Here is a 23,488-nt window from a genome sequence, read left to right as displayed (position 1 = left end):
TAATGCTGTTATTATCAATAACCTCTGGGTTCACTTCAGCATCGTTGCACTTCTGTTACCATCCCCTTTAGCCTCTTTGCAAATGCCTGCTGATACCTGATAGCAGCACACCACGCAGCGTTCAGACTGCAAGATGCTGCATCCAAGTGCTGGTATATGGAATAAGGCTTTTCCTCTGAGACACTGAAAGCTCGAAGTCTGGTAGTTGTTGCTGAGAAAAATCTGTAAATGTCTCTGGCAAGGCTGGGAGAATATACATCCTACTGGAACACGTGTTCCTTTTCCAAAAGTCCTCCAGAGTAGCAGAACTGTTGAAAACCAGGCGAGTCCTCCTGTGGCTCAGAACATGTCTTGAAACCTTCAGCCTTCATGCTCAGAATTGCAAACCTGGCAAGCAGAAGGGAAAGGTCCTTAAAACTCAAAGCAGAGCACACAGTCACTTAAACCACCAGCATCCCTTAAGCTACCCCTGTCTGAAATGCAGTGCTAAGTGACACTGGGGCTGCAGCTGTGGGCTGGCCAGGTTATGGCAGAGCACAGCATCCCAAGTAAGTGGAAATGGGATAGAGAGGCACCGGCCCAGGGGCTGCTTTGCACATAGGAGCTCCTTCCCCTCTGTGTCTGTCACAGCAGAATCGTGGAAGGGCAGCAGGATGCTGGAAGCCAGGAGATGAAATGCCCCTGGCCACTGGTGTCCTTCTGTTGCTTGTATTTAAAATGTGATGGAGCAATTGAATTCGTGACCTCAACTTGCCTGACCCTTCTTCTGCTTTCTCCTTGTGTAGGTAGGGAACCTTGGCCTACTTTTTATGCTCCTGTTTTTTATCTATGCTGCCCTGGGAGTGGAATTGTTTGGCAAGCTAGGTGAGTAATGTGCCTGCCACAATTTATTTCATCCGGTTGATATTTATTTGATACCTAGCTGCTTCCTTTCTTCCCCTTATTCTTGGGTCTTCACAGCTCTCGGTCTGAAGATTAAAGCTTTCTCTTGATCTCAGGGTCACGGGTGACACATGAAGATGTAATACAGAACCTATCCAATGCGCACACACACATGAGAGGTTTGTCCCACACCACCCTTGGCTGTAGAGGAGCTATTTAGTGTTTAAATATAATTGTCTAGCGTGGATGTGTTCGCAAAGATGGAAGCTTGCTACTTCAGACAGCACACGAGTCTGCTGAGCTGGATGGCAGTCAGATTCGTGTTGGAGTAGTGCCACCATAAACACCTCCCTCCTTGCAGCTTCCACCACACTCCATTAGTTTTGTGCACTTGGCTGACATTGCTCTTCCAGCTGCCCAAGTTAGTCCATCCATTGTTCTTCTCAGCATCACTTTCCTCTCTCTGCATAAATCAGGAAACATCACTGGTTCCTGCAGGTCCAGCGTCGTTTCTTCCTCCAGCTCAAGATGCACGTGTCCACCTCTCCAAAGTCAGGCAGAGGCAGAGGGAAGAGCATAAACCTGGCTGAGCTGGGCAAGCAGGGCAAGGCAGTGAGTGCCTGTAAACGTGTAGTGCAAAGCAGACGTGTCTGCCCTCCCAATGCTTACATCCCAGATAGCATCAGAAGGGCCCATCCTCCATGGTGATTTTATGGTTGTCATTAATCCCCTTTATGAGTTCAGCCCTGTGCTCAGATTACAGATGCCTGAAAGCAGAATATTTCTTTCAACCCAAGACAAATTATTTTTCAGTCTCCACAGGTCCTGTGTCCACCTCAAATGAAATACTGTGCATTTTATATTACTTGTCTGGATATATGGATATGTATTTATTCAGCCACAAAGGGGAAAAGAGTCTTATTTGCAGAGGTACCTTCTGCTGTGCTGAATCCTTTCCGTGTTTCCAGGCACAGCCTTGCCAGTGCCAGCCCCCAGGTACCCCAGCACATGGCGGGGACAAGGCGAGCCCTAAAATGCCTAATGGCAAAACTCCTGTGCAAGAATCATTGCTGCCTTTTATCAGGAAAACATAATGAGCTCATGTTTTATTGAAAGAGGATATTCTGTATGCTCAATTTGCATTCATTAGTATGTTATCTCTGGGGGAAAAAGAAAGAAAAAAAAAGGAAAATTAGTTGATTTTATTGCATAGAAATAAACCTTACCCTAGGTAGGCCCTGCAAGAATGATCAAGGTGGGAAATGTAATCAGGAGAATAACAGACAAAGCACACTGTGAGGGGCAGTGTCTGTTGAAACACCGCAGCAAAAGGGGCCCAGGGGCAGCTCTGAATGAGCATTGGCAAACAGCCTTCACTGATGTGCTCCCACCTCATCCTCGTGCAGACTGCAGTGAAGAGAATCCTTGCGAAGGGCTGAGCCGGCACGCGACGTTCACCAACTTTGGGATGGCCTTCCTCACCCTCTTCAGGGTGTCCACGGGGGACAATTGGAATGGTATCATGAAGGTGTGTGCAATCTCTCTTCCTTCTTTATCCTTCTTCTTTATAGATATGGAGCTGCAGTTTTCTGGCAAATGTAGGCACCTCTGGTCTGAAAACAAAAACAGTTTCCTTAAAAGTCAAGTGTGTTCTCAAAGCGTAGTATTACCCAAGTCTTGCTCAGCCTGAAACTTCATATTTTTTTTACCATATGTAGTATTCTTTAGGAAAATGGAATCGTAGAATGAGTTGAAAAGGACCATAATGCTCATCCAGTTCCAGCCCCTGCTATGTGCAGGGTTGCCAACCACCAGACCAGGCTGCCAGAGCCACATCCAGCCTGGCCTTGAATGCCTCCAGGGATGGAGCATCCACAACCAAATTGTGCCAGTTGCTGTAGCTCAGAGAAGTAACCACAGACTCCATGTCCTGATCTCTTGGGACATAACACCATCCTCCTCTTTGTAGATGAAGTCTATATTTTCTTCCATTTGTTTGGGTTGCACCCACAAGCCTTTGTGCCTGGTATATGTTGCAATATATGTAGGTTGAAAATTACCTTTGATAGTTTTTGAAATTAAACTATTCTCTCTGTAATTTGGAGCCCCAGAGTTTATGAATCCCTCCCCTGTTCCCTCTGTTGCAGGACACTCTCCGGGAATGCACCCGGGAAGACAAGCACTGCCTCAGCTACCTGCCTGTTATCTCTCCTGTCTACTTTGTCACCTTCGTCCTCATCGCACAGTTCGTCCTGGTCAACGTGGTGGTGGCTGTGCTGATGAAGCACTTGGAGGAGAGCAACAAGGAGGCCAAGGAGGATGCTGAGATGGATGCTGAGATCGAGCTGGAGATGTCCCGAGGAGCAAGCACATCAGCCACCAGTGGCAGCAGGGGAGGTGCAGTGGCCCTGGAGAGTAGAGCACCCTGCAGAAGCCAGGAGGCCATGAAGTCAGAGCCAGCAGTGCAGGCGAAGCACCAAGCCCTGGTAATGGTTTGCTTGAGGTGTCTGCTCTTCTTGTGCTCGGGGTAGGGAGGGGATGGTTCCTGCCAGTTCCTGCTGCCTGCTATTGGGCAGCCTGGTCCCAGTGACACAGAGCCCAGGCAGCATGGGAGGAAGGCAGCTTGCCTTCCCACGCCTTGAGCCATCTCAGGAGGTTTCCCCGAGGTGGAAGGCAACTTGTGACGTTCTCCAGGGCTAACACTGTCCAGGATGTTGTTCTAAGGGAGAGTTGAAAGTCAAAGGTTGTGATTTTTTAGTTTAGAAGCACAGTGCCCCACCTCCCTATCCTGTTCCTCCAGGTCCTTGTTGTTTCAGCTCAAGCTGCAGCACCAAGGAGCAATCTCATAAAGTCCTGGTGCTCTGACCCTGACACATGTGCGAGGGATGGCATAAATTCCCTTCACACAGACAACAGAAATCCTGCTCAGGTTCTTTCTAGTGCCATTCTGGGATTTCAAGAGAAGCCTCAAGCAAATTGAAGCTCTTGCTCTGCCTAAGGCATGGCCAGCTTGCACCCTGGGTGCTGTCACATCCCCACCAAGAAGCTGAAGCTTTGGGGCTGATCTCCCAGATACTATCTGCCCCCCAGTTCTTCTAGTTCTCTGGAAAAATGAGGCAATCAGAAGTCAGGAGGAATAAAGGAGGGGCTGTGAGATGATTGTCTCATCCAATGTCAGCAGCATATGATTAAGAGTGAAAACAGAATTGCTTTGTCACCATGATCGCAAATAGATCTATTGCAAAATCAATGGGGGATGTGAGATTAAATTACATTAAATTAGATTTTTGTAAAATCCATCAGACTCTATTAAGTCGAGTAAGAAGGAATTTAGTTACATAGCAATGGGGAATTCACTACATAAATGTAGTTGCTAATAGAGATTCCTGCAGGAAAACACACAACCAACACCTGCGTTGCCTTTCTCAGCAGGGAAAGACAGTGCACATCCCTTCACGCAGGGTCACAGGGAGGTGTCAAAAGGTGCTCTGCCACGTCCTGCCACTTGTGCAGCCCACGTTTCCTTTTCACTTCCTTCCTGCTCTGAGCAAGCAGGGCAAAACACCTTGGGGAAGACGTGTTGGAGCACTGGGACGGCCTTGCTCTGCTACTGATGCTTTTTATCTCCCTAATTTGAAGGAGGCGCTGAGCTGTGAGAACGTGTCTGTAGCCATCCCAGACACGCTGGAGGGGGCTGAGACTCCCATGATGGAAATCCCGTCCTTCTGCTCTGTTTCCCACCATGTCCTGACACCTTCCCACCACCCCCGAGGCCGCGAGGCTGAGGTGAATGGCTCCGTGCTGTTGTTCTGCGTTGTGGCATTGTGCTTTGGTGCTGTGCAGCTGGCAGGGCTGTCTGAGTTGTCCCCCACCTGTTGCTTGGCGGCCGCAGCGCTCGTCCCATCCTCAATCCTTCTTAGTTCTGCCTTTGCATGTGCAGGAGAGCTGGGCAGGGAGATGGGGGTCAGCCTCTCCTCCCAGTGGCAGCAGTAGGATGAGAGGTAATGGCCTTACATTGTGCCAGGAAAGGCTTAGGTTGGATATGAGGAACAGTTTCTTCTCCAAAGTAGTGGTGATGCAGTGGCACTGCTGGCCAGTGAGTGGTGGGCTCACTGTACCTGGAGGTGCTCTAAAACCGTGGAGATGTGGCACTGAGGGATGTGGTCAGTGGGCATGGTGGGGATCTGGGAAGTCTTTTCCAAACTCAGTGATTTTATGATGTGCTGTGCTACGTGATGTGTCAGCTGTCTGTCTTCAAGCAATGCATTGAGAGCTGGAAGCTGGCAGAGTCTTTTCTTGCTTTGTGGAGAGAACTGGACCGGTGTGGTTATCTTACTGTATCTATAAGACCTTGTTTCTGGTATAGTATTGAGGAACCAGCAAGGCATGAGCAGATCAGCATGTTAATCTGTGAGGCTTTCAGCAAGCACCAGAGCTGTGGTGTCAGGGGATGCTCTGGGGAGGTCACTCTGTTCCCCAGTACAGCTGTAGCCCCACAGACTGGCACCCAGATCCCATCACGTAAAGATTCTGCATGGATGTGCCATGCACAGGCCTGTGCACGAGGACATGCAGTCAGCCTTGGGTGTCCAAGGGGAGCTGAGCCAGGCATGGTGAGGGCTGAGTTTTGAGCTGTGTGCTGACAGCAGGCGGCTTCCTGCACTCTTTGCTTTCAGGCTTCTTCCTTCAACGCTGGGGTTGACTTTGGCTTGGCAGTGGGTGAGCAGATCATGTTAGGAGCCTCAGAGTGGGGTGGTCTCTACCATCAGCCCCAGACAGCCAGAGGAGCCTCGTTAGACACTGGGAAGCAGAGGAGCAGCTGCCCCACTTCTGCCTGCGCCATCCCATTTGCAAGATGCCATGCTGCTGCATGTCATCTGCCCTGGCACTCTGTCACTGCTGAGCAGCAAGACAGAGCAGGCTAGTAAACATCTCTCTGCCTCCTCCCTCACTCATCCTGCCTCCTGGATATCCTAAATCAATGGGCTGCAGTCATTCAGCACAAATGGGCCTGGAAGAGGAGATGCAGTGTAGCACTTTGCTGTGGAGCTGTGCGTGCAGCAGTGGGGAGCACACCCACTGCCATCAGAAGACTTGCAGCGATCACCCAGAATTAATTTGCATCAGGCTTGGTCCATTTTCCTCTTTCATATGACTGTCAAAGCACTGCCTAGTGGCAAGCATCTCACAGCATTCCCAGACAATTTCTGGGTTCACAATAAGCTCTTGAAGACCACCAAGCAGGTTATCCCTGCTCAAGACAGGCAGTGAGTGATATGAAGGAATAATCCTCAAATAAGTCCCTTTCATGGAGCCACCTGAAAGCTGTGGGACCCCAAAGGAGGATCATTGTGAAGGCATCTCCCAGGGACAGGTGATAATTGTGACTTTGTAAATGCAGCTGTATGGGACTGTGGCTTTCTGCTGGCAGAGGTGACAGTTTGTTACCTGACATACAGCCCAGGTTCTGCCAGAGTCATCCCATGTAAGGACCCAACAGCTGGAGCAGTGCTGGAGATGCACAGCCCTGGGATCAGGAATTCCCTTCCTCTGGGAATTTTGCCCACAGCTTGCAGGCTGCAAGCCTCTGAGAATTGATGGTGTTCCCCAGTGCAGAGCATCCCACTGGTTGCCTTTGCTTCCAGAGGACCTTCTGGGCGTTCCATCACTCAGCAAAGGTCATGTCCTGCAGAGAGATTAGCAGAATTGTTTTTTCTTGAGTTCCTTTTGCACCAGAGCTCCAACAGCGTTCTGATCCCCAGACAAAGGAGGAGGGAGCAGTGCTCACTGACTAAAAATGCTTAACACCATGCTGCATCCCCAAGACCCTCCTTTATTGCATTTCTGCTGGTCTGAGGGGGGACTCACAGCAAGTGGGCTCCTGCCTTGCACCTCTCCATCATGTGCTGGGGTCCTCCCTCACTGTTTCATGGGCTGGGAAGGAGCTATGCTGATTGCTGTGGATGCAGCTCCCAAGCACAGCAGGCGTTTCCCAGCAAGGAGGAGGAGCAGTGGTGGTGGGGCAGCTCCAGACCTTTCCAGCTGTCAAGAGCAGCTCACCAGGTGTCAGCCAACAAACTCTTTGCACACGTTTAATAGTTACAGGACTTCTGACAGTGGCTCAGAGCCACTTGGAATGTACCCAAATCCCTCAGTTGGGTCTCAATAGCTGAAAACTTGAAAACTGCAGTTGTTTATGTCAGAGGGGATGTCTGTCCATTTGTCCCAGCCAGAGAAGACGGATAGGTGAGATCCCTTAGAGGTGAACTGAGATTTCCTAGAGAAATGCCCCAATCCTTCTGCTGCACTAAGACAATGAGACAAGGACTTTTCTTCTACATGCAGCACCAGGATGGCCACCATTCAGTCCCTGTTGTGATGCCAGAGCTCGTTAGCTGAGAGCTCGTTAGCTGTGATGGCCAAGGGCCAGCTGGCACAGTCACCACACCGTGCTCTAACTGAGCCCAGAGGGATGCTCCAGATGCCCACCATCTGTAATAGCCACTGTTGGACCCCCGGCTCCTCAGCCAACTTCAAGAGGGCAAAAGCATGGAGTAATTTGTCTCAGAATGCGTCTCTTTTGGGATCTGAGGACAGAAATTCATGAGGAATGTATGGAAAATAAATAAAATAAAGCAGATTTAACCAGATCTTTGGTGAACTCCAAATTATCCAGTGGGGGATCTCAGGCACAGGTTTTGCTTGCACAGAGGGAAAAAAACAGCCCAGAGGAGCAAAGCAAAATACATTTAATTTAAGACATGCAGCTGGGAAAATGTTTTCAATCAGTCACCAGGAGACTGACATTAAAGGAAAACCAGAGGGATTCACTGTACTTTAGATAACAAGGTGAATTGTGAGGGGGATGTGTTGAGGAGCCCTGCTTGAGGCCAAACACAGAAATCCCTTTTCTTCTCTGAATCCAGCTCTGCACCCACATTTGTGATGCCCTGAAATGCCCTGCAGCTGCCTCCTCTGGGGTCAGCAGTGCCCAAATGTCACAAGGGAAAGGCCGCAGGGTTTGTAGTGGTGTTACTGTGGGCTGTGGGTGTGCGTTTCAATGTTTGCCTCTGTCTGTGTGTGTTTGAGGAGATCATGTATGGATTTCCAGAAGCACGTGGGGCCTGGCCCGCTCTGCCAGCAGAGCAGCGGCTCATTGGTGCCTTGTTTCATTCGAGCCAGAGTCTGAACTCTGTATCAGCTGTGCTGCCATTGCAGTCACCAGGGCTGCAGGCTCTCTGTGAGATGCCAAGAGAAACATCTGCACGAGGTTTTAAAGCAGAAAGAAGCCATAAACCCACCCAGATGCTGACAGACCCCTCTCTCTCTCTTGCTTTGCAGGGAGGCATGGCCAGCCCGCAGCCTCAGGACTCCCAGAACCTGCTGACGGTCCGCAAGATCTCCGTTTCACGCATGCACTCCTTGCCCAATGACAGCTACATGTTCCGGCCTGTGATGCCAGCCAAAGCTCCCTTTCCCCTCCACGAGGTGGAGATGGAGACGTATCCCTGCAAGTCACAGCGAGGTACCATCCGCGTGGCTCCAGCCGAAGCCTTGGAGCACACACATGGTGGTTGGATGGGGAAGATGCCCCCAGAGCTGCGTATGGGTTGGGCGTTGCTTTGGTTGTCCTGACACCACTGCAGGACTGCAGCTTTGTGGTTTTGTCACATCCCCTTGTGGGGACATCTGGGGAGAAGTGGGGCTGCCAGGCAATGGGAGAGGCGTGGAGGACAGGCTGCTAGCTGAGGAAAAGGATATTAACTGCACATTTCATCTCGAGTGATCAGCCCTGACATCAGGGATACGAATCAATAAAATCAGCAGGAATGAAAGCTAATGTCGGCAGTGCTTCCTGAAGAGCTCCTTACAGCTCTTGTTTCAGTCTCAGAGCAGCTCCTTTTAGCATGGTACATTGAGTTCATAGATGGAGGAGTTTCTTTGGGAGCATAAAGATCAGAAAGCACCCTCCGGTGTCTCCACAGCCTTACAGTGAATCCTGGGCAGAGGCCCTGCAGCCAGGGAGTCACAAGCTACGCAGGGCCTGGGAGCATACATTTACCAAACTGCATCCAAATACATTTCCCTATTCTGTCTCCTTTGTTGATGAGTTGGTTTGAAGGGGAAATCAATAAGAAAGAAACTATCTGCCTCCCTAAAAGCACATGTGCTGCTTGAGTGGCTCCCAGGCATCACCAGCCTGGTTTCCTCTACTGCAACATTTGGAAATGCACGTGCTGCTTGGACAGAAGCAGTGGGTTTACAGACCCTGATGGGACTGGCAAGGTCTGCTCTGATTTCCTTAGGTGAATTAATTCTATTTGCTCAAGCAGCCTGGATACCAGGTAATGTTCTCTGCTCAGTATGTATTAGTATTATTTCACCTGCAAATTCTTCTCTGAGCAAAGAAAACAAGGTTGAGTTTCATGGCTGGATGGCTGGGGATGCTTTTCATCTCTGTGGTGGGTGTAAATCAGGATTTATGCCAGTATAGGACTGCTGTGATGTGGGCAGGGGTGGGTGGAGCTGACCAAGGACTCTTCATCCTTCCCCAGTTTCTCTCCAGGAACACTCAAACGATGGCTATGATGGGTGCTTATTTTCTCTCTTACTTAAGTCATAGTCCTGTAAGGTACATGAATTGTAAAACTGAGCACACACACATTCCCATTAGCATTTATTTTTTCATGGGCTTTTCACTGTTAGTTAAGGATGTCTGCTGCTCTGCCCATATCGTAGTGCCAACATTCTGAACGTGCTGTGAGATGAGCAGGTCTTGGGTTGTTGTGGTCATACAAGCAGTTTGCTGATTTATTGGAAGAACAGGAGAAAAGTGTACAAATCCAGAAGTGTTTGGATTCATTCAGTGCTCCTGACTGTGCTAATTAGAGGGTTGTTTTTTTCTGTTTTCTATGTAAGAGCTAGATGGAAAGTTTCCAACAGAAGGAAATTCCAATGAAAGACGGGAAAGAAAGTGTAGGGTTTTGATTTTATGACTATATTTGTAAAAGGTTTTATGACAGCATTTTTCTGCATCATAAAAAAACGTTTTGTGAAGCCTGGGTTAGTGCATGAATAGCACTACTCAAGAGTGAAACTCTGCCCATAGGAGAGCCCAAAAACAAAAGAGGGAGAAGTGGGGCGGGTTGGGGGGGTGGGAAGCCCACTGCTCTGCTGCTTCTGTGCTGTTCTGGAGAAAAACTCCAAAAGAAAAGTGGTTAAACAATACGTTTTCTTCCTTCCCAACAACAAATCTCTTTCTGAAATGCAACTGCAAACTGTCTGGATGGCTTTTGTTGTAGGTTCAAGTTCCCTGACCTCTGGGCGAGATCTCTTGAAGTGATGGATAGCTGTGTTTTTAACATGGAGCAGCAGTGTAGGAACAGATGCTGGGTTTCAAGCTAATGAGGACTATAAATCTTGCAGCCAAAAAAATAAAAAATAAAAAAACAAAGGTCTTTCAAACAAAGTAGAACCGCAGTAAAGCAGCACTATGAAGGGGATGGGGAGGTGGGATTGCCTTTAGGTGCAGCCAGGGAGCTGGGAGCCTTCTTCAGGAGGAGAGCAGTTCCTGCCTGGTATTGAGCTCAGGGAGCAGCCTCTGTGCCATGAATGGGAGCCAGCCATGTTCGGCCTCGTGTCAGGCAGTGGTGGGACTGTATGAGTGGTGGCAAATGGGAATTCTGCCCTGTGCATGTCAGAATTGTCCCCTCCTGGAAAAGCCAGGGCAGGGTGTTGCAAGAGAAGGTTTCTGTTATCTGAAACAGAAAACAGAAGCTATGAGCATCAAGTTTATAATGGGCAATATCCTGGAGAGGGCAGAGCCACATGTAACGCAGATGCTTCAGCATTTACGCTGGAGCCTACAGGCGCCACAGCAGCAGCAGTGACCGTCCCCTCTCTGTGTCCCAGGGTCCATCACCTCCATCCGCTCGCAGCCCGTGGGGACGTGCTCCTCCTTGAGGGTCCCTCCCGAGTCCCTCCATGTGGCTGTGCGCTCCCCCGGCCGCGAGGGCTGGCACCGCTGGAAGGTCCTTCCCCCGCACATCGTCCCCCGCTCTCCTACTCTGAACAAGCTGCTGTGCCGGCAGGTAAGAGGCCAAGAGACTAGAGAGGGAAACCCCTGTAGTCACCTTGCTGTTTCTCTTTTCCACTTTTTTTGGAGCTGACAGCAGCATTCCCCTTTTTAGAACAAAATGTTTCTGGTGCTGTTGACATAAAATCACAGAACCACGGAATAGTTGGGTTGGAATGGACCTTAACACCCATCTAGCTCCATCTCCTGCCATGGGCTGGTTGCACAATGTTCTCCTGTACAGCCATGGTCTGATGGGAGCTGGCACAACAGCACAGTGAGGGTTGCGTACACGCACCAACTTCTCTGCCACATGCAGTGAAGAGCATGTGGCAGACCCCCAGGCTCTTCTCATCTCCATCTCTCTCCTCTTCCAGTGCAGGTTCAGGTTTACTATTAGAAAGAACAACTTCTCTGAAAGAGCAGTGATGCTTCACACAGGCTGCCCAGGGAGGTGGTGCAGTCCTTGTTCCTGGAGGTGTTAAAGAACCATAGTGATGTGGCACCAAGGGATGTGATTTGCTGTCACGGTGGGGATGGGTTGGGGTTGAACTTGTTGATCTTAGAGATGTTTTCCAGCCTTCATGTTTCTCTGATTCCAGGAGGCCGTTCGGACAGACTCGGTGGACGGACACCCTCCAGACCCCAAGGACAACGTGCAAGCAGAGCATGGAGAGATGCCACCATCACCAAAGCACCCTCAGCACACCCTCACCCCCAGCCCTCTCCACCTTGCAGCCTCCTCCCTGCCGTGCTCCCCTCCACGCTCCCCACCAACCTCCCCACACCGGCACCCATCGCTGACTCGGAAACACTCCCGCAGCCAGCACGGGGTCTCCAGTCCCACCGAGAGCCCCCCAAGCTCCCAGGGCTGCCTCCTGGAGCCCTCCGACCTGGCTGACGAGGAGGTTCGCCACATCAACAGCTCAGCCAAAGACTGGGGGGAGCACTCGGAGGCCGGGAGCTGCTCCACGTCACCGTTCGTCTCGCCGGCCGCATCGCCGGTGCCCTTGAAGAATTGCAGCACAAGCAGCCTGGCAGCAGGCAGCAGCAAGGAGAGGGACTTGAAGAAGTTTTACAGCATCGATACGAAGGGCTTCCTCACCAAGCCCAGCTGGGGGGATGACCAAAGGCGGCACTCCATCGAGATCTGCCCCTCCGTCCGTGATGGGGACTGCGGCTTCGAGGAGCGCGCCGAGGAAAAGCCACGCTCCCCCGCCCACATCCAACCGGAGTCTGAGTACATCCATGGAGCCCGGAGGAAGAAGAAGATGAGCCCTCCCTGCATTTCTATAGATCCTCCCATGGAGGATGACGGCGGGGCGGCCTCGCGCACCAAAGCCTCCGAGAACAGCATGCTGCGCCGCAGGACCCCATCCTGCGAGTTCCCGGCGTACCGAGAGCCCCTGGAGCCGGCGGAGGCGCAGCCGGGGGAGCCGGGCTGCAAAGCAGAGCGCCGTGCCCAGCACCTCGCCATCCCCGGCTTCTCCTTCGAGCAGTCGGATGGCGGCGGCTCCCTGAGCAGCCTCTCGGATCTGCTGGACAGTGGGCGATCCACACCGGACTGCGAACTGAGAAAGCCGGAGCCCTTAAAAACTCAACGGAGCAACGCCGAGAAAAGCAAAGAGCTGCTCAGCGTGGCCAAGAGCCCCGTCCGGATGCAGGACTTGGTGACTGTTGCGACAGAAGAAGACATCGACGAGCCCGTATAGCTGTCTGGGATGGGGGTGTGGGGGGTCTCAAGGGCTTGACACCGACGTGGGGTTGGACACAGAAGGGAATGCGCGGCCACGTGGCCACACTCTGGTTTTTCCCTTTCTTGCAGTCCCTTCTTCTTAAGCGCTGTGGAGGTTTGCAAAAAAAAAACCCGAAAACATTAAAAAAAAAAAAAATTATTATTATTATTTAAGAAGAAACCAAACAAACGGATGAAACGGTGCCGGGTTTCGGGGCGGGGGTTCAGAGGGGGCTTTTCTAAAGGGCAAAGTGGAGGCGGTGGGGGGCGGCTCTCGGTCCTCTGCGCCCTCGGTCACATTGATCCGGGTGGTGGCGGATGGGGGCTGAGGGTTCTCTTTGTCGTTTCGTTGTGGGGTTTTTTTTTTGTTGTTCTTTGTTTTGTTTTGTTTTGTTTTGTTTTTAAAAAGATGCTCAACTTTTTAAAAGGCACTTTTAGAGATGTCACATGCCGTGAGAGCGCCCCGGAGATGGGAGCTGTACGTTGTCTGTATATCAGCAGTTATATAAATAGAAATAATGTATTTGTGAGATACAAAACAAGGAAAAAAAAAAAAAAAAAAGACAAAAAAAAAAAAAGTACCCACAAAAACTCTTCTTCTTCTTCATAATGCACATATTTTTATAGAGAAACAATACTGTTTTTTGCATTACGTGTGACTCCGCGACCGGGTGGTGTTTCCTTGGGTTTTATGTGAACTGATTATTACAGCCGTTCGTTTTCCAAATGTTTCTGCTCCTCCTTTGCTCTCCTTCCCCTTTGTTCCCCTCCACCATCAGCCCACAGCTCCTCCTTTCGCCACCCCTTTCATTTTTCTTTTGTACTTTAGAGGTTGTGTCCTAACAACGGAAAGAAACCAAATCACTACTGAATTGTAGCCAGTGCAATAATAAGTTATTCATTCTTCTCGTCTGTACAATGGTCCTTTCGCTTGTTTTATTTTTTTTTTCTTCCTTCTTTTAACAGATATTCAGGTTAAACGCTGCAATAATCCGAAGTACCATGCACAAACAAGGTGTCCTGCATTACACACTAAAAAAAGGCAAAAATTAAATTTGAAGAGATTAAAAAAAAAAAAAAAAAAAGACAAAAATAAATAGTAAATTATTTAAGAAATGTATTTTGTTTCCTGCAGTTCAAAGTAAGTTATTTGTACAGTATGTCCAGGCGCAAAGAGCTGGTGGTGGTGGTGGGCTGCGTGAGCAGGTCGGGATCTGTTCTCCTCCTGGTGGAACGCTATGAGATCACAGTGGTGGCCGTAACCCCTTCTATTCATAGAGTGGTAATCAGCACAGTGAGGCTGGGAAAGGCCTCTCAGATCCCCAACCCCACCATGACACCAAACCACGTCCCTCAGTGCCACATCCCCGCGGTTCTGAACGCCTCCAGGGCCGCTGACCCATCATCCCTGGGCAGCGCTGCCAGTGCATCGCCGCTGTTTCAGAGGAGGAATTGTTCCTCATATCCAGCCTGAACCCCACCCACACCCACATGGTTCCTCTGCCACACTCCAAAGCCTCTCAAGTTCAAGTCAACACCACTTCAATATTTTTTAATATACACATATTTAGTTTTGGGGTTGATCTTCTGTTCTTAGCCTCCATTTCCTGCCTCTTCCATGCTCCTCAGCCAGGCCCTCTGATCAGGACAGCTTCACCACAGAGCACTGACATCATGTGTCAGTCGGCCCCAGCACTGCTCACCAGCAGCAAAAAGACACACGGGGGAAAAATACCAACCAACCAACCAACAGAAAGAATTAAAGCAACCGTTTTCGTTTGGTTCATTCCATGCCGCCTCATATTTATGCATCCACATATATCTTCTGTTATTTATGCATTCATTACTCAAAAGGAAATGTATCTTGTTTCACATGTATTAAACTGTATAAACTGGAAGCCTGGCCTGACTTTGTGAGCAGCCCGGGGCCCCGCGTGGCTCTGTGCAATCAGCAGCCAGGGGGGATAACTGCAGTTACTCCTTCCTGTTGGTTTAATGGGGGATTCTGGAAAAGCACCATAAAGGTAATTCCTAACAGCGCTTTGGGGGCAGTGGTTGTGTCCTTTTGAGGAGAGGAGGGGATGTGGACTGAGCCCTGAGCTGAGCACAGCGATGCTGTGTGTCCCGCAGTGCTGCTGCCACTCTCCAAAGCCCCGGGGTTGGACCCAGGCTGATGGGAGCCCGGCAACGGATGGAGGTCTGTCCCACAAAGTGCTGCTCTGCTCTGTGATTTCCAGTCGAGGCACTGCAGTGGGCAGTGAGCTGCATACAAACCCATCTCCAACAGAGAGCAGCTGTCTGCTGCCTGCTGCTGCTGACCAGGGGGTTCCTGCTGAGGAATAAAAGCCAGGTTGAGGCTAAAACATCTGCTGGTTGGCCAACATGTGCTTTCCAAGGTAATTAATAACAATGAGGCCAAATCAGCAGCAGGGTGAAGCTCTGGGCTTGCTCTATGGCTCTCCCTGTCCACGTGGGCAGCCTGGAAGTGTTGGTGTTGGGATGATCTGGGAATCACCTGTGTGCTGAGTGCAGCTCTTCCACCCCGTGCTCAGGGATGCTGCATCCCCAGCGTCCCCCCGGCCAGTGCTACAATGGGAACCTGCCCATGTCTTCCTGGCTCTCCTTTTCTCAAGGGGATGAAATATCTGGAAGGACACAGTTGTGAGTATGGGAACAACTCGCCTCGATGTGCTGCGATGGCTGGGAGCTGAGCAGGCACTGAGACAGCCAGAAGGAGGGGTTTGCTGCAACCCCACTGGGGCACCCCCGTGCTGAAGCACCCTACTGGTGGCTCTGGCCAACCACAGACCTCATTTCTGGCTGTGGAGCAGAGGCAGCACCAGAACTGCAGCAGTTCCTATGGGGGGGGAAAAGACATCCGTGAGCCCCGAGCTGCAGCCTCAGCAGCAGATGTGGCCATATCCAACAGAGCAGAGCTCAGTGTTGATCTTCCTGCTCACTGAACCTCTACAGTACTGAGCCATTTCCACCAGGCTGCCTGCAAGGGTGGTGTTGCTGAAGATTGGAAGTGAAAAGCACCGGATGAATGTGAATTGTTACTGTTTAAATGGATCGATTGCTCTTTTGCATTTTTAATTATCATTTGGCCAAAGTGCAGCCTGCAGGGACCTTGGGGAGGGGAGCAAGCGAGGACCTTGAGGCTGAATCTCAGATGGCATCGACCTGAAACAGCCAAGCTGAGAGAATAAGCGCATGAGAGCAGCACATCCCCATGCAATTACAGACAGCCCTTAATCAATCAGTGCTGTGAGATCACGCGGGTGGCACTGATACTAATAACTATTTGATATTTGTACAATCCTTCTTAGGTTGAATAATCAAATTGACTTTATCCATTAAACCACTGCAATTAAGCTTTAAATCCAGGGCTGTGTTTTAATTGCTGGGTCTATGGCTTCTTGGCAGGGTCTTCATTCAGAATTTTGCTGCATCCCACCAGACCGAAGCTTCTCCCACTCCCATCCCCAGAGCTGCTCACTCTTCCTGTCCCTCCAGCCCTGACCAAACCTGAAATGCAGCTCCTCAGTCCTCCTCCTCACTCTCTCCCTATTCCGGCTGGCATGCTAATTTATTCCATGGCTCAGATGGAGGCCCTAATTAATTTTCCTCATTAATCAAAAAAGAAAAAGAAAAAGAAAAAAAAAAGGTCTCACAAATGGAAACACATTCCAATACAAATTAATTCTGAATAGAAAACCGTGCATCTCATAGCAATGCTCTGCAGCTGCTGTCAGAGCCAGACCCCAATCCCATCAATTACCCACCATAACGAGGGGTGGGCGCAGAACACCAAAGGCCGACATTTCTGCTTTGGCTTTCTGCTGCTCTTTTCTGCTCCAGGGGGATATCGGTAACCGTTCCTGGCTGCTCTGAGCTGCCAGCCCAGGTAGCCGGCAGCCAAGACAAACAGCCGCAAAAGGAGCGTTAATTAAATGGCTTCGCTTGCAGCGATGGATGGCTGATCGGGAGCGGTTTTGTTTTTCCCCCTGACAATTTTCGGATGAAATACATGATTTTCTTTGAAACCTTCCTGAGGGGCAGGAGGGAAAGGATAACATTGCGGCCATCCTCTCCCGTCCCTCCGCCTGGATCCATTCCTGCTGCCCGGCTGTTGTTTGCTGGGCGTCGAAATCTCGAATACAACCTGAAAAATCTGACTGAATGTCGGCAGAGAACGCGTCCGTGGGAACGAATAACGATGGAAACTGTGGGGACAAAGCAGCTCCGTGACCCCGCGGGGTGACACCAGACGGCGTGGGAGCCCCAGAGAGCCCCGACCCGAAGCGTTCCTCCCCCCGCACACCCCAGGCTCGGCTCCTTGCCCAGCAGCAGCACCTAGCGGCCGTTTCCCTGCGCCTGATGCGGCAGGAACGGCTTAGAAAGAGCCGCCCGAGTTCGGGAGGTTTCCGAGACCCCGCCCCGCCGTTCCGCGGAGCGCCGCGCCCCGATGAAGTTTGTCCCTTCCGCCGCTCCGTCCGTCTCCACGGCAACGGCCCCCGGCAACATGGCCGCCGCCGGCATCCCCAGCGTCTTCATGGTGGCCGTCAACGGGCAGATCGAGAGCGGACAGGTGAGCGGGGCGGGACTCGGAGCGGTGAGCAGCGCGGCCCAGCCCGGCGGCTCGGCCCCGTAACGCGGCCCCGGCTCAGTTCCGGTCCGTGACGGGCGGGCCGGGCCCGGCCCCGCTAACGCAGCCTCTCTCCTGCAGTTCCCCGGGTTCGACGACCTCTACTGCAAGTTCTGCTTCGTCTACGGCCAGGACTGGGTTCCGGCGGCGGTGAGGCCCCTTCTGCGCCCCCGGCAGCACGCTCGGCGCAGGGCCGGGCTCACGCCGCTTTCTCCCCGCAGGGCCTGGAGGAGGGCATCTCCCAGATCACCTCCAAGAGCGACGTCGCGCCCACCACCTTCGTCTGGAACTTCCCCATCGACATCACCTTCAAGAGCACCAACCCGTCCGGCTGTGGGTGCTGCGGGGTGGGAGCCAGCCTGCGTGCAAGGAGCCTCTCTCACAGCCACGTCTTTTGCAGGGCCGCAGATTGTAGTGAGCGTCTACGGACCTGATTTCTTTGGAAATGATGTGGTCAGAGGTTATGGAGCCGTTCACGTTCCCTTCACGCCGGGAAGGTGAGGTGTGACAGCCCCGTCGTCTTTCAGGGCTGAAATAGAGATGAATTTCCAAGGTACCGAGTCATTTCAGAGACAAAAGTATCCCTGGATCTACTTACCATGTCTTGTTTGTTAGGCAGAAGGGACACGGAATTTCTAGCAGTAGTCCCATGTTATCCAATAGTTTTTGGCAATCCTTTAAGATTTTGGTACTTCTTAAATTAGAACTGCCTGAAGTCAGCCTACAAATGAAGAGCAGTACGTTAGCTCTCCCTCCATTACACTCAGCACATGCTAAGCTTTCATTCTCACCCCTGGAAACTGACTCAGTTATGCTTTTCCTATGCAAACACTTTTGATAGAAGTATTTTTTAATTTGTTCAGTGCTCTGATGTGTCTGAATTGTTTTAGGCATAAAAGAACCATTGCTATGTTTGTTCCAGAGTCCACATCCAAGCTGCAGAAGTTTACAAGGTAATCATTTAAGACTGCTTATTTTTAAAGTAGTTCATGGTTTTTTATTCACAAACGTCTGCCCATCTGCTCACTGATGAGTATGTGTGCATTCTTTCTGTCATAACCAGACGGTTTTGAGCTTTGTAAGTAAAGTCACATTTTCCGGTGTCTGGGTGTTTTGAAGCATTTTATTAACTGAGTTAAATGCCTGTCAAACTTGTTGGGTTTTCATCCTCACGTTTCAAAATTGTTGGTTTGAAAAAAAAGGACAGCAGTCTGGTACCTGAATTCTTTTACCAATTGTGTCCAATTATTTATTTTCTGTTCTCTTCTCCAAGTTGGTTCACAGGGAGACGTCCAGAATTTACTGATCCAAAAGTGGTAGCACGGGGAGAAGGAAGAGAAGGTAATCCTGCAGGAACTCCTGCTCTAACCCTTAGATGACAGCAGGCCACAGCTTGGCCATCTGCTTCTCCTCTTGGAAAAGCAGTCCTGCCCTGTTACTGAGTTCAGCAATGACTCAAAAGTTGCTGCAAACCAGCATTATTCATGTCTTCTTTCTTCTAGTAACAAGGGTACGATCTCAAGGCTTTGTCACCATTTCCTTCAACGTCGTGACTAAAGATATGAAGAAGCTGGGCTATGATGTGAGCCCAAGCGACATGCAGAACCCCTCTCTGGTGCCTGCTACAGAAAGGATTCATAAGTATTGAACTCAGAAGTGAGACGGTCAGAGGTACACACAGAAGTTAAGCACTGGGAATTGTTGTTTTGTTTTTTTTCCTTCAAATGGAAAATGAGCACCTGACTCAATTGAGAACATTTTACCTGACCTTCATTTTAAAAACAAAACACTAACCCATAAGGCTTTGGAGTAATTACGTAGAATATTATTATTTCAGAAGGATACAGGGTGAGAAAATATATAAATTAATGCTGTCAGATCTGTTTAGCATTGTATGGGAACTGTTGATCAGGCCTGAACCTCTGATTGACCACTTGAGGCAAGCAATGAGTCAGCTGTGGGAGCACAGGTGAAGGCAATTCTCCTGTGCTACCAGAAGGGGTGGAGCCTGGCTCCACCTCTCCTAGATCCCATTTAAGTGCTGACTGCCACTGAGGAAGGATCCTTCTGGAGATTGCTCTTCTTGGAGTTTATTGTGAGCCTACAACACTGGTGAGCATTTTTCATTTATTATTTTTTCCACTGCAATAATTCTACTTAGCCTAACCTCTGTCCACCTATTGATTGTACAAGCTTTTTTATGCGTAATACTGGACTGTCTCAAAAGAAGACCTGCCAAGTATTTTTGTAACAGCCTTTTATACTGTCTTTTTATATTTCATGAATAGGAAGGTTTGTGATTGTACTAATTTTCCTTTGTTGAAAACATCAGTGCAATCCCAAATCCAAGTTGTTTTTACTAATAATTTTGTAGTACAAGTGGGAAGTTACTGAAATTATTACACCTTCCAAAAAAGAAGGCAGTATGGAAGTGTTCTAGTGGGACACACGCTTTTCTCTGTGCCACACGTTCTGTCTGCAAAAGCCACAGCAGGTATCTTTATAATCCCACTTAGTACTTAGTTGGTGCAACTAAATAAAATAAAATAGTTGTGCACTGTAGAAACCAACCCTTCCACATTTTTAGTGGAGCAACCTGAGTTTTTGTATTTAAGAACAAGATGATGATTCTTTCATTGCCAGACTGTATTTCTGCATCAAGCTGCAGGAGGGAAAAAAAAAAAAAAAGACAGCTTGTTTTACAAGTGTTAGAGAGATCATGGTGTTAAATATATGCCTGCTGCGTGCTCTTAACCTCTGACAGAACAAAGAGAATTTCATGTGCAGCTACTGACTAAAATGATAAACCTTAGAGAAGGATTTGAAATTACAGTCTCAGCCAACCAATCATGTGTGCTGTATTTAGCTCCAAGTCACACTGGTTACCAGAGGCACTGTGCTGCACAGGACAGTCAGGAGTAGCAGAAAAGACCACATTTGCTTAAGATGGTCCCTCCAGGCCAGCAGATCTTGGTGTTTCACACTAGTTAAGGTTCTAAGCTGCAACTTTTTTTAATAGTCTTCTGCCAACATAATCATTCAGATCACACACAGTTGTGACAGTATGGATTCAAAGAAGAGAGAATAGAGTGTGAGGAAGGCGTTTGCTTAGGTAATTAATGTTCATGTTTGCTGTAACTAGGTTTTCTCACTGCATAACCCAAATGAATGACCCAAACCATGTTATTTGTTATTGGTGTGTAGCAGAAATGTTAAGTCAGGGCCCGAAGCAGTGATTGAGCACCTGGTGGAAAGGCAGGGCCAACCCAGGGGAGCTCAGGTGTGTGCAATGCATCTGAGTGGCTGGAAGGGGTGGAGCCAGGATCCACCTCTTCCCACACCACATTTAAGGGTTGGCAGTGGAAGCAAAGCTATCTTGCTGGAGATTGCTGCCTACCTTCCGAAGGTAAGCAGCTTTTTTTTCCATTGTTTCTGCATCCTATTCTGCTGCATTTGGGTTTGTTCTCACTTGCTGCAGCCTAAGACTTTGCCATTCAGCTGTTACTGCTGTACTTTCCATCACATTATAGCATTACAGTGTGTGACAGAAGCTCTGAAGCTATTCTCAAATGCCTTCAGTGTGAGGACACAAAGCTGCTCCTTAGTCTGAACAGCTTCTTTTCTCACATCTTACTACAGCCTTTCACTGAATCCTCCTATAAGCTACTGTTAATGCTCTTCCTGTGGGCTGAACAAACCCCTGTGTCTAAATGTTTTTGTTTCTGTCTTTCAGCTGCCTAGGGTTTGTTTTTGTTTGTGCCAGCATGGATGTTTCTAAGTCCTGAATCATCCAAGGTATCAATTGTACCTATAAGAACAGCATAAAAGTATATGCTGTGGTAAAATGACTAATTGCTTAGTCATCTTCATATTTACATGTGGACATGTAACCTCATGTGTTTTGAATGCGTGTATCGGGAGGTGACTGTGAGAAGGGCTTACAGTGATACCAGTAAGTGAACTACCAAGACCTTGAAACTGTAGGAATAAAGATGCTCAGTGTTGAGCTGCAGAGCCTCCAGAACAAATACCAAGAAAAGCAGCCAGTTAGATGTGGTTATTTCACTCTGTGCAGTGTCACCAAATAAATATAACTTCTAAAATGATAACAGGAGCACTGGGATTTTATTGTGAGCATTTGCATCTTTTGTAATACTGAGAAATACTTCTCCAAATGGGATTGCAGATCTTTTTCATCTCTGTGCTTTTATCCTGGCATGTTTTTGTTGGTGGATCCCTTTACTAGAAGTGTAAAACCAGTTGTTTTGGCAACTGTTGTAATCTCTCAGCTGAGTCACAATGGAATCAATATTAGTAAGTATTTCCTGCTGGCTCAGAAGAGATGTGAGGAATTTTCTTTCCTTTTCAAAAGTATTTTGGAAGCAGTTATTGACAGTAGCAGGATAAATAGCTGTGTGTGAAAGACCTGGAACACACAGACATCACCAGCTACCACTGCTCAAATATCTTTTCCCTTGAGTACAATTACCTGCCCCCATTCTAATCGGAGCACAACTGCACAACAGAGATTCTACTCATGAAAAAATACAGTTGAAAGCAGATGAAGTCGAAACTCCATGCCCAGAGGGCTGCAGTGAATTTACCTGCATACAGCTTCACACTGTGCTACCATCTGAAGTGATACCTGGTTGAAAGGTCTTAAAATATGTTTAGTGCATGGAGGCTTTGCTGTAGGAACTCTTCAGACTGATGCAGTCTGCTCCTTATGCAGTGGCACATGTGGGGATGATGTTTTCAATAACAGCTTCCTGAGTTCAATGCCATCTATTTCTTCAAAAAGATGACTGTTGATCTATCTAATAAACATGTTCTTGTCCCAGAGGCAGGCTTGCTGTTGCCATTATGATTTTCTGGACAACTTTCTCAGTTTTAAGTCTCTGCTACTCAGCCATGGCAGAGGGTTTGCAGCTGTTTCACACTGGAGGGATTCTCTGCTCTCATGACAAAAAAACAGAGATGCGATGCTGTGGCTGACATTAATAAGGAAGGGATTTACGATCTGTAAGTGTTCACTGCAGTTGCTGTTAATATATGAAAGGTTAAAGAACCCATGCTTTGAGAACAGCCAAAACCCAGGGGAAAAAAAAAAAGTTATAGTGGAGGCCTGAAGTAATTTCCTTTCTTCCATGTTCCAGGCAGCTGTTCCCACCCTCCTCATTTACTACTTAATCGTTCTCCCTTCTCCAACCCTGGACTGAAGTTCCCAGTGCTTGTAAGACAGATGGTTGTACAAAGCTGTCAGCTGGCACTGCAGCCTCTGCTTTGTTCCACTTAAATCTCTCCCAGACAGTGAAATTGGCCATTAACCTCTTAATTCCACATAAAGAGTTTTTCCTGCTTATTTGGAACTTGTGTTCAGCTACTCTGCAGGTGGTGGGGATGTGAGTGCTAGCACAGCAGCTGCTGCACTCTAACACAGCACTGACAGAGCACATGGGGGATTTTTAGTGAACATGCAGATCCCAATAAATACAGTCCCCCCCAGCATTCTTGCCAGGCAGACAATACCAAAAACAATAGAGAGGATGGAGGTTCTTGCGGCTCCACACAGAGCAGGGAACAGATCAAACTTCACCTGGAAACAATCCCCCTGTGGAGAGGGCTCAGGACCAACTGTCCTTGTGTTGTGGGAGAGCTTTCCTGCCACAAGGTGGAAGCTGCCCTGGAAGGAAGCAGCAAAGGATGTGGTCTGAACACTGACTTGAAAACCTGTCAGAAATTTCTTTGCAGCTCTACCAAAACCAGAAACAGCAACATCAGCTCCTGCCCTCTCGTGGCAGTTCTGAGGAGGATGTTAGAGATCTCTAATGACAGTTAGCTAATAGCACTGTGTGAAGGACACCTGAGTCATGCTCCCATGGAGAACTGCTCCATGCTGTGGTGCCAGCTGCCTTGGTCCTCAGGTTGCTGAGGCTGTTTTGCAACAGCAGTAATGCAGCAGCTAGAAATTATCCCCATCTGAAAATGAGTGCCTTGCAGACAGATTCAAGCTGACAAGTGCTTCCCTGCAGCAGTGCTGGTTACAGAAGAGGAGCCTCCTGAGGTACAAAACAGATTGAAAGTCAAGAGTTTCAGCTCAATTCTGCCCAGCCCTATCACTGGCCCACATGGGCCTGGCAACATCATG

The 23,488-nt window shown here is 49.1% G+C and overlaps 2 protein-coding genes across 6 annotated transcripts in view; both read left to right on the top strand.

Annotated features, from left to right (window-relative positions):
• The window catches only part of CACNA1H (calcium voltage-gated channel subunit alpha1 H), a 202,495-nt gene extending 187,905 nt beyond the window's left edge, over positions 1 to 14,590 (top strand). For 3 of the 5 annotated variants that reach the window (XM_085237778.1, XM_085237777.1, XM_085237782.1), the window contains 7 exons: positions 786 to 864; positions 2,289 to 2,410; positions 3,030 to 3,368; positions 4,522 to 4,668; positions 8,224 to 8,407; positions 10,795 to 10,973; positions 11,560 to 14,590. In XM_085237778.1, the coding sequence (XP_085093904.1) occupies positions 786 to 864; positions 2,289 to 2,410; positions 3,030 to 3,368; positions 4,522 to 4,668; positions 8,224 to 8,407; positions 10,795 to 10,973; positions 11,560 to 12,669 (2,160 nt within the window). In that variant the 3' untranslated portion in view covers positions 12,670 to 14,590. The remainder of the gene's footprint in view (positions 1 to 785; positions 865 to 2,288; positions 2,411 to 3,029; positions 3,369 to 4,521; positions 4,669 to 8,223; positions 8,408 to 10,794; positions 10,974 to 11,559) is intronic. The other 2 variants (XM_085237781.1, XM_085237779.1) reach the window with 1 other exon arrangement.
• Positions 14,591 to 16,907: 2,317 nt separating this feature from the next.
• On the top strand, positions 16,908 to 21,449 carry B9D1 (B9 domain containing 1). The gene is made up of 7 exons (XM_085237788.1): positions 16,908 to 17,283; positions 17,422 to 17,490; positions 17,562 to 17,673; positions 17,741 to 17,837; positions 18,231 to 18,293; positions 18,614 to 18,681; positions 18,843 to 21,449. Exons 1-7 carry the CDS (start codon positions 17,161 to 17,163, stop codon positions 18,986 to 18,988), a joined length of 678 nt encoding a protein of 225 aa, XP_085093914.1. The 5' UTR covers positions 16,908 to 17,160; the 3' UTR covers positions 18,989 to 21,449.
• Positions 21,450 to 23,488: the final 2,039 nt, after the last annotated feature.

Source organism: Meleagris gallopavo, chromosome 16 (assembly GCF_905368555.1).
Source record: "Meleagris gallopavo chromosome 16, MGAL_WU_HG_1.1, whole genome shotgun sequence".
Classification (NCBI taxonomy): domain Eukaryota; kingdom Metazoa; phylum Chordata; class Aves; order Galliformes; family Phasianidae; genus Meleagris; species Meleagris gallopavo.
The sequence above is the reverse complement of the archived record's forward strand: the minus strand, read 5'-3'. Positions and strand labels throughout refer to the sequence as shown.